The 11162-nt window shown below is 39.5% G+C and overlaps 1 protein-coding gene across 1 annotated transcript in view; it reads left to right on the forward strand.

Annotated features, from left to right (window-relative positions):
* adss2 (adenylosuccinate synthase 2) overlaps positions 1–10769 on the forward strand; it is a 34454-nt gene extending 23685 nt beyond the window's left edge. Inside the window, exons 6-13 of the mRNA XM_015944580.3 lie at positions 3822–3929; positions 8365–8446; positions 8519–8645; positions 9139–9293; positions 9641–9765; positions 9880–9977; positions 10128–10277; positions 10484–10769. Of these exons, the coding sequence (XP_015800066.3) occupies positions 3822–3929; positions 8365–8446; positions 8519–8645; positions 9139–9293; positions 9641–9765; positions 9880–9977; positions 10128–10277; positions 10484–10536 (898 nt within the window). The 3' untranslated portion in view covers positions 10537–10769. The remainder of the gene's footprint in view (positions 1–3821; positions 3930–8364; positions 8447–8518; positions 8646–9138; positions 9294–9640; positions 9766–9879; positions 9978–10127; positions 10278–10483) is intronic.
* Positions 10770–11162: the final 393 nt, after the last annotated feature.

The following is an 11162-nucleotide window of genomic DNA, read 5'->3' on the forward strand; positions in this document are numbered from 1 at the left end:
CAATAACTGGGCTCCCCAGAAGCCTCTGTGTTATTCATACCCTCTCCAGGAGTGTTAGTTATACAGTGTTTATAAAAGCCCCTCAGACATTACTGACATGTTCTAATATTATCAGACATGCTGTCTCATCTGCTTCTTTTATAAACTTGCAAAAAGTAACAAAACCATTTGAAAGCCACTATTTGTGGATTCTCTGAAAGTTTCCATGGAGTGTGTGACAACTTATTTTTTCATTGATCCTATCGTCTAATCTCACAGCTGAAACAAGCATCCTGAATAATCTGTGCACAGGAAGCTTACCGATGCTGTAGTAAAACAAAAGGTATAATAATTTATTATTAATAAAACCTTGTTGCAGCACTAAAGCAGAAAAATTAGATTTTGCATTAAATATGCAAAATATTTACATATGAATTGTTTTAGAGCCCTTTAATTGGCAGAATCTGATATTAATTTAGTTCTTACAAAAAATGGGTCCCAACATGGTTTGTGTGGCGTTGCCATAGTGTGACATCATAGGCACAGATCCCCTGTCCTCTTGTTTGGAAATGGAAATATGGTCACCCTACATTAAACAAACTGTCCACCCGGGCTTTTGCACTGCACAGAGACGCTTCGCTGCCTACGACTGAACGTCAGTTGAGAGTCAGTCTCATGCAGACTGACCAATGAAGAGAGGGCCTCAAGTTAAGACCCTCTCCTCATTGGTCAGTCCACACGAGGTGGGTCAAAGGTTACTCTGGGTGGGTTACGTGTTGTCAGGCATTCAAGTATTGAGTATATTTACTGCATATTACAGTAAAATATTCTGTATGTGACCACATTATGGTGATCCTTGGGTCGTGATGATGGAGCCCTTGAATATTGTTGCCCAGGGTACAACAAAGTATTAATCTGGCCCTGGTTCCGCCGTCACATTCCCGCAGAAACTGGTTGATCACACAGGGGCCAGACTACTAGCATGTGGTTTTACAACCACAATGTCCTCAGAAGCAAAAACGCTTTTAAAAGGGAGGGAGGAGTCCTAACTGTTGCTGCAGGCGTGTTGTGTGAGAGTGCAGTTATATACTGGTTAATATATTTTTGGGTTCATTTGCTTTCATGTGGCCTAATGTGAGTCTATTTGGGATCATTGGAATGATCAGCAGCATTTCTTGATGTGACTTTATGGCAGTTGCCCAGGGCATCATCGCAAGGAGGATGGCATTCATTTACTTTTGTTTTATTTGGTATTTTTTCAGTCATTTTTGGAAATAGTGATCAATTTTGATTAATTCACAGCCTATGTTTAATTACATTTAAAATAAATGTCAACAGATGAGATCAAACAAAACAGATGAGAATTGCCCTTAAGCTGTTTAACTTGGACCAAGCATTTTAGGTCACAGATAGATGTAGCTTAGGGTCTCTGTCTATACACCTTATAAGACAATTTAGGTGATGGCATGTTGTTTTTCTGCTATTGAACTGTTTTCTAATAATGTTGTGTTAAATAAAGTGAAGGAAGGAGAGAAATAACGTTTCCCTAGCAGTTTTTAAAAATTTCCCCATGTAATCTGATTAATCGATTAATCGTGTCGAGACCCCATCCGATTAATCGATTATCCAAATAATCGTTTGTTGCAGCCCTATTGCGATACATTCAGCCAGTCAATAGTAGTGATTTCTTTAGACTGAATCTATTGTAGGAAATTTCAATAAACTGTCCAAACTGATACTTAACATGTTTATCGTGATGTATCTGAACCATAATAAAGAGATTTACATTTCAATAGTGGAAACAAAACCCACTGCACACTGCTGCCAACTAGAAGTCGGTGTTTGAATTGCACCAAAGGAAATGAGAATACACAAATGTTTGCATGTGAATTCTTCCCAAAAGTCGATACACGGCTTTTGAATATCGATATAATATTGCACGAAACAATATCACGACATATTGCCATATCGATATTTTCTTACATCCCTAATAGACACTAAAGAAGACTGGAGAGACATTCCAGCAGTTAAATTAAAGTGTTAAAAAGATGAACGCACAGTGAGGAGATGGGTTTTATTTTCTATTTGACCACAGAGAATTCATAACTAACACTAGGGGGTGCTATCAGTAAGCAAAACTACCAAGTGTGTCTTTAACACAAGCAACTTTCCAGATGTCAGAATCATTGTGTTTGATTTTTATTGAAGTGTTTTTTATTTAACTAATCATGTTGAATTTTTTCATTAATCTATTTGTTACATGTTCATTAGTAATGTTTTGCACTTCTCCACATTATGAGCTCTATTTCCTTTGTTTTACAGGTGATTAAAAAAACACACACACATTAACTTGTGAAATATACAAATTTTAAGGGAAGACATGAAGGGAAGTGTTGGGGTTAGGATGAGTCAATATAAGCTGTGTAACAATTTATTTTTCAGAATCGTATACAAACATTTACTGTGTTTATTTGTATGTGCTTCAATTCAAACTCTGACTGCTAGGTGGCAGCAGATTTTGCCGCCTTTGTTCTTATGTAACAACAAGATCACGCTATAACGAAGATGCGTCTGGCCTGAGTTTTCTAATTTAGTCTTAAAAATTGCAAATATGATTTTGTTTTTAGTATTTTTAGCAGAGGTGTGGGCTCGAGTCACATGACTTGGACTCGAGTCAGACTCAAGACTTTATTTTAATGACTTCTGACTTGATAAAATCTATAAAGACTTACGACCACTCGGACTTGAACGCCAATGACTTGCGACTTGAATCGATTTGCATCTGTTGACTTGATGATGACTTGAGCAAATTTGATATTTTGGCACAAAAGCGATGCACGATGTGGACAAAAGTCATAAATCATTCTTCGTTCTGGATTTGATCTTGTTCTGCTGAATGCAGCAGCACTTTGTTTATAATCGGTTTCAGTTGCACTTTCTGCTTGTTTGAGCAAATAAATGAAACTTTAAAAAGCTTTAATTCTGGAATTTATTTATTATCATTGTCATTAAATTTAAGTTGGACAGATGACTTGATAAAGACTTGAAAACTGAAAGTTAAGGACTTGGACTTCCACATCATCGACTTTGGACTCGACTTGGACTTGATTGTCTTTGACTTGGACTTGACTGGAAAGACTTGACTTACTTGTGACTTGCAAAGCAGTGACTTGGTCACACCTCTGATTTTTAGTGTGCCAGATTATTGCAAATTCTCACCCCTTTTTGTCAAGATGTCAGACTAGATTATTCTCACAAACAGCCCAATATCTCATAAAAATAAAACTGTAAAAGTCAGTAATGTCTGTAGCAGTGGTAATGCTACATTCAGCTTTTACTCAGACATTTCGTACACACTGTAACTGGATACTGCGTGTTTTACTCTGGCCGGTGCTGGGTGTGAAACCCAATAACCACAGAGGATCTTGGTCTATTTCTGTTTTGTACTTTGCATACGGTTGTGCCAAGCGTCCCTTTTAATAGGAGTTACAGGATGTACATGCTGCTGCAGTAAAATGTCTGTTTGTCTTTTTTGAGTCTTTTCCATTTATTTTACAGGGTGACATACGGCTGATGCTCTAGAGGAGATATTTTGTGTTTTGGTGTTTTTGGACGTACAAATTTGGTCTCTGTTCTTCATTAAACAATGACCTGAAACTTAAGTAAAGTTGGGCAGATGAATGGATGAAAGCTTTTTTTCAGTCGTATTAGATGCAAGGATCTTGCTGAATTTTAAGTAGTAAAACTTACTGCTTTACTGGACTTACATGATGAAGTTTGTTGCTACGACACAGCAAGCTGTGAATGCATGTTAAGGTGTTTCTGTTCTCCTCTCTGTCCAGCCTCGGGACTACAAAGAAGGGGATTGGTCCGGTGTACTCTGCCAAGGCAGCTCGTAGCGGTCTCAGAATATGTGACTTACTGGCAGACTTCCATCAGTTCTCAGAAAGGTCAGTCATACAGTTTCAGATTACTTTAATATATAAGGTAGGTGCACTTAAACACACCTGCTCAGCCTGTTCTACTGTTCCACCTAACCCTGACTCACTGATTAAACATTTACTTTCAAAGAAATAATAATAACACATTCATTTGTAAGCTCCTTTCGGGACTCTCAAGGCCACTTTAACAGAAATGACATAATACAGGTTCAAACACTCTTTGTTAAGCTAAAAATACAAATCAAACAGTTAAACAGACACAAGTTAAAAATGAAACAGTAAAATGCTAAACTAACAATTCAAGTTAAAATTATCAACAGATAAGTCATAAATAATCAATCAGTAGATCATTATCATAAAGAAATACATTGCACATTGACGCTTAAGTAAAATCTACATAATATAACAGTAGGAAGTAGATAGGTTACATTAGGTATTCGAGAAAGCCTGCCTGAATAATGTTTTCAGCGGTGATTTAAACTGGGTGATAGAAGTGGCCATATGGATTGTCTGATGGGAAAACGATTCCATAAACGCGGATTAGTTGAACTGACGCTAAAGTAGATTCTTATTAATTATGTAGCAGTTCATGTAGAAATCTTGGTTGGATAAGTCAGTTTTGTGTTCTTTTTGTAGCTCAGGCTAAGTGATTTTTATTGCATTTGTCAAGTAATTTGCCTTGAAAATTAAGTGGTTTTAATCGATTTAACTGAATTTGTTTCAAATGAGTCAAGCACACATAAAACTAAAAAAAATCATTATGTGTTATCAAAGTTTATCCGAATGAGACATTGACAGGAATTGGAAACTCACATTGTCAAGGGAAACTATAGACCGCAAAACACCAGTTGCCATTTTCTAGGTCCAAACATCTTTTATTGTTTACGTGATTTCAAATGGTGTTTTTCTTTTTGGGACTCTGGTAGTTTGTCCTAAAGTTGAAGTGGTAGCAGCCAACTGTTTCTCCTTCCCTGATAGTACTGAGCAGAGAATCTCTCACACCAGTGATGTTCTGTTGCTAAATACGTGAGTGAGTCATGTGTGCAGGACCCAGGGATGTGCGGAAGTGTGGCGAGACCATCAACTGGATGGTTCAATAGTTGTTTTCAGTCCAAAACGTGTTATTGGTGGAGTTTTTTTTTTCTTTATCTCCAAAGTATATTTATGGCTATACTATGTTAAAACAATGTTTAGAGACATGAAAACAATGTTTTAAGGTCATTTGTTTTACAAATTTGCAGTTGCAGCTTTAAAGTGTCAGTTTTTTAAAAACAAACAAACAAAACAAAAAAAGATTAAACAGAAACCCAAAATTGAATGTCACTTTTTTGGCATTTTCATATTTTTGACAAAAATTAAATTAAACCAACCAATAATCATTCATTACTTTATAATAGTGACAGAATACAGCAAACACTCAGACTACTGTACCATTTCTGGTAACGCTTCCTTTTACAGTCCCCTAATTACTAAGTACTTACATGGTAATCACATAGTAAGTTAAAGTGTATTATTGTGTAATTAAAGTGTATAAATGTAATAAAGTGTAATTATTGTGTAAAGCAGTATTTACTGGTAATGATTAATACAATAAAACTAGAATTGAACCTGAGTTATGTGGTAATAACCGTTTAAGAACTCAGAAACAATAATACACTGTAACTTAATATGTAATTACCATTTAAGTACTTAGTAATTAGGGGACTGTAAAAGGAAGTGTTACCCTATTTCTTTTCTTGGTATTTTTTAAATGGTTTGGAGGCCATAAAGGCTTTCCATGCCAGGTGGGTGGAGCTTTGTATTTATTATTATTATTACAGTATTATTATTATTATTAATACACTTCATTCCAGACACAAGTCCATAGAAAATACAACAAACATTACAATGAGAATGAAATAACAAAAGAAAACATATATCATGTTGAGACCTTACAAAACATAAACTTTTACAACTTTTACTAGGATTTACTATCAAATCAAATCAAAGATACTTTATTAATCCCAGAGGGAAATTAGAGTTTCAGTACACACAATTCAGAGATCAGACATACATGGGCAAGACACATGACAAGAATTGGTGACTGTGGTCATTCGCAACCCTGAGTCGCGCTACCTTAATAGAGATAAGAGGGTTACATGAGGATTGGTTCAGGTGGAGGGGAAAAAAGGCACTTCAGAGTTACCCTCCACCAGGAGGGCAGCTTTGCTCTGCAAAAAAAACGCCTCAAACAGATATGCAACAGACTTCAGACAACACAACATAGGTGTCCACTATGTGGGGTGGTGGGTTGGGACTATCCCCACTTCAGTTCCTGCAGCCGCGATGAGCAGTGCATGTCACTTCAGTGTGGATAGGGGGAGGAGCATTGAGGGTTGGAGGGTTGCAGTGACCCTGGAACGTTTCAGCGGCCTTCCCGCAGTCCCGCCCAGGCTGGGAAAGGATACAGAGTTGAGTTGCCATAGCGACGGCACATTCCACATATCTTCTTAGGGGGGGAGTTTTCGTTGGAGCCTTGCTGGCTCAAGGGCGCCAGATTCAGATTAGAAATTGTTTTGGGGCCAGACAGAGATAATTTCCTCTCTGTCTTACAGTTTGTTGGTCCTCAACCTCTCAAAATCCCAATAATGGACATTTATCTATCCCAATCCGTGCCGATTTGTCCACTCTCTCCTTGATGGCATCCATCTTTTGTGCCAAAGAATGAATCTCCGCCAAAGTCCCAAGCTTACAATTCATCTCGACAATTATTTGAGTCTGTGAATTCACAGCGCGGTGCAAACCATCTCTGAGCTCCGGGATCAGGCCAATATTCTTCGACAGCTCGTTAATTTTCCGGTAAGCCAGGTAGCCTCCAAGGCCAATGAGCAGGAAACCTGACACCAACACCACTGTAACGGAATTGAAGTGATGTAACTATCTAGAGTTGTATTTTAATACACTGTAAGTAGATCACTTTTTATAATCAGAAGATGGGCTGTTTTTATCATCAGGGAGTTTAATTAAACACTCTGTATTGACTTTGAGACAAGAAAAGAGAGAGAGATGGGATCGTTTGAGAATCTTTAATTTCTGAATTATAAATTCTAAACAATCTACCAGGACTAACTCTGTGATGGATGAAAATGGATTTGGATGTTGTGTTGGTGCGTGTGTGTGTGTGTGTGTGGTTGGTTCAGACTCCTTAGGCTGACGTCATTGAATCTGGTAGTCTTTGTTATGACTAGATATCACGAGGCTTATAAAGTGATGACATGAGCTGCTATTTTGCGGTGTACGTACCCAGTGGGGGGCCTCCCAGGTAGATCAGGAAATGCCAGGTCTGGAGACCTCGGATGTGTACTGGAGCTGTCGGAGCAGCGGTCGCAGCACGTCAAAGCCCGTCTGAAGGGTCGACCCCGGTACCGATCGGCAGCGTCAGCAGGTGCTCTTATTTTGAAAGGATGTCGTCTGGTTGTTAAACGACGAAAATCTCCAACTTCACAGTTCTTAGTTTAAAGAAGAAAACACATCTGGCCAGGCTGTGCTTTTCTTTAGGATGACAGTGAATAGAACTGAAGTCAAAATGGAACTGACTTTAAAATGGCGTTGCCTTGTTTTATATCTCTGAATTGTTGATAAGTTTTAGTAAAGCGGATTGGATACTTTAAGTCAACAAGCCAGATTCTCCTGCGGCAGCCGAAAGCTCTGATTGGTTGGAACAATGTGTCATGCGTTTCTATGGAGATGAGGATCAGTCTGTCTGTGCAATAGTCCTGTTTTCATTAAACATAAATCATGACATATTTATTTCACAGATCATTCACTTGATTATTATTGATCAACATCTGTTTCGAATAGCTTTAATCACAAATTAAGTACTTTGATTATTGAAAGCGTTCTTCTTCTCCTTCGGACTCTTCTCCTGGAATATAAACAGTCTGAGGAACACCCGACCTTGGCGTTTTCAAAACGGGTTTTACTGTGCACAGGGGGCAGCTGTGTGGAGCTGAAAATGATGAACTTCATAACCTTACACCACGAATATCCACACATCTTCAGAGTCCTCCACAGACAGCTGAGAAAGACAGATCAAGTTCCACTGTTTCCAGGAGTCCATGATGCGTCCAACTGGGTCTGTCCTGACGGGGCATCCGGGAGCCCCTTCTCCCGTTGTCATCGTTGAAAAAAATGTATCAATCGTGTTGAGAGACCAACTGACGAGATCCATTTAAGTGAATTTCAGTTTCCAGTTTCCATTAAAATGCAGAAGCAGCCGTGCACCCAGCACACACAGACAGACAAAGGCCTTGAGGATAAGATATGGAGTAGAGAAGGAAAAAAAGCGTCTGCACCCTCCAAGAGCCAGAAGCCACAATTATAGAGTTCTCAGTTTCGTCCATAATTTCCTGGTTGGGACTAAATAGATTATGTTAAGTAAATGAATCCCTGTTGCCTGCTACAGGTATAAAGTTCTGGCTCAGCAGTACAAGTCGATGTACCCAACCCTGGAGATCGACATAGAGGGAGAGCTAGTTAAGTTAAAGGTAAATAAATTAATAACAAAAGGAGAATTAATTGTGTTAAATTTTCTTAAGGGTTTATATGTTTTGCCATAGGACTACGTGGAGCAGCTTAAGCCCATGGTGAGGGACGGTGTGCACTACATGTACGAGGCTCTTCATGGCCCTCCGAAGAAAATCCTGGTGGAAGGAGCCAACGCAGCTCTACTGGACATAGACTTTGGTTGGTAAATCAGTGTGTGAGCCATGCTTTCTGCTAACGTTGTTCCAGATCATCTAAAAGTTTGTATTGCTCTTGATAAAAGCCTGCTTGGAGCTTAGAGAAGGGACAGTGGTGGTGAGTGTAAATGTTTGAAACATAAAGGCACATGCTAAATTCACTCATTGTGTCCTGACTGCATGAGCACGGACACCTGGTGACAGCCGCCTGTGAGTTGGTCAGACAGAAGATGGGTTTTTGTAAGGCTGCTCCTAGAGCACAATGGTAGTACATTTCTGTTTTAATAATGACACACACGACCCAGCCCTGTATCAGAGCGGACCATGAGGAATGACCACCATCAACACAGTCTGAATCACTGTACTTGAACGTCTCATTTCAGGGCTTGAGAGCATGTTTCACACACACACACACACACACACACACACACACACGCTTGCTGGTTTCTGCTGTTATTCAAAAGCGTGACGAGTTTTCCTGACTGGTTTGATTTCAGGGACGTATCCGTTCGTGACGTCGTCCAACTGCACGGTGGGCGGGGTGTGCACTGGCCTCGGCATGCCGCCTCAGAACGTTGGAGAGGTTTACGGCGTGGTTAAAGCGTACACCACCAGAGTGGGCATCGGTGCTTTCCCCTCAGAGCAGTGCAACGTAAGAGGATACACAGGCTGATGCAAAACATGAATGCTGTCAAGGGTGTATGTTACAGGAAAAGCAAGGTGTTTAAAGTTTTACAGATTCAAAAAGAGAAGATAATACACTGTTTTTAGGAAGAGGGCATCTACAAAAGGTGTTAAACAGCACCACCTAAAGGATGCCATGCTGAATCATCATCAGCTGAAACACACACACACACACACACACACACACACACACACACATTTTTTACGCTCGATACTTGAGACTTTTTCTTCTTATGACTAAGGATTAGGCCAGGTTTTAACTATGGGATAGTTTTAGTTTTGCAGCAGAAAATGACAATTGGAATGTTTTTTTAGGACATCGGAGAGCTGCTTCAGTCTCGGGGGAAGGAGGTTGGCGTGACAACGGGCAGAAAACGACGATGTGGTTGGCTGGATCTGGTGCTCCTCAAATATGCACACATGATTAATGGCTTCACTGCGTACGATAACATATTGCAGATTATCTTTTTCCCTTAAGATTTTTTTATTGTGTATATTTATTTTCTACTTAAATCGTTTTATATTTGTTAAGTTGTTCCTCTTCTTTCTTTCAGTTTAGCTCTTACAAAACTTGACATACTTGACGTATTGCCAGAGATCAAAGTGGGCGTAGCTTACAAAGTTGATAACGAAACTATACCTCACTTTCCAGGTGAGTTTATGATTTAATGAAGGATTAAAAAACTTCTTATAGTATTTTACATGGATGCTGTGAATAAACAAGTGTCTTTTTCTTGTTTGTTTTAACACAATTGAAAGTGGAAAGTTAATGGTTTGATACTGGTTGAATGATTTGTGGCAGCCAATCAGGAAGTGTTGCACCGTGTTGAGGTCCAGTATGAGACGCTGCCTGGCTGGAACAGCGACACCTCGACCGCTAGAAGCTTCGAGGATTTGCCCGAGAGCGCTCAAAAATATGTACGCTTCATCGAGGATCATGTGGGAGTGCCTGGTAGGTTCACATGAGTGCACGCATGCTCATCTTATGACACACATACTGGAAATTGAGTTATTATTGTGAAGGGGAAACTTGTTATTTTAAGATCTTGATTATTTTTTTCTTTATTTGAGTTAAGTACAACAAAATAACTTTAAAAGTTAAAAAAAAAGTCTCTTGTGGTTGGTAAAGCACCTCTTTCCTGCTTCCGTCTTCCTCAGTCAAATGGATCGGCGTGGGGAAGTCGCGAGAGTCCATGATCCAGCTCTTCTAAAGAGAGGAAGAGGACTAAGCGAAGACTACACACAGCAGCGTATCAGCTGCACCGTTCACCTGAAGTCCCTCGCTCACAGAGCCGAGCTGCTCTGACAGAGACACGCTAGTTTCTGTTCTTAATGTCTCATCTCTGTCCCACTGAACTGTCTCTTGTTAGAGACTGATACACAAGACTTCCATCAGACTGACCACTGTGTGTGAAAAGTTTCCAACGTCTCCATCAGATTTTATGAATAGTTTTAACTGGAGGGTAACAGCATCCATTTTGGTATTTAATCGTAGCGTTAATTTCAGTCAGCTGCTTCAGATTTGAGAGGAAATGAGGAAAGACGAAGACGCAGGATGCTCTCTGAAGGAAACCTTCAGCTGGTCAAACTGACTTCACGTGTACTTTTGTTGATTTTTGCTGATTGAAATGCTCTGTGCCAGTTTGGGTTAAATCACTTGTAATGTCGGCACCTTAGATCCTTTGGACTCTACCTGCTTTACGGTTTGTTTTCTGTCAGGAGTTCTGACATCAGAAAGGGATCCTTTTCGTTTTCCAATTCTCCATCTTGTGTTTTTGTACATGTTTGCACATGTATTGCCTGTCATTCAACCAGAAGAACACTTCGTAGTAAGCTT

The sequence above is a fragment of the Nothobranchius furzeri genome, chromosome 12 (assembly GCF_043380555.1).
Source record: "Nothobranchius furzeri strain GRZ-AD chromosome 12, NfurGRZ-RIMD1, whole genome shotgun sequence".
Lineage (NCBI taxonomy): Eukaryota > Metazoa > Chordata > Actinopteri > Cyprinodontiformes > Nothobranchiidae > Nothobranchius > Nothobranchius furzeri.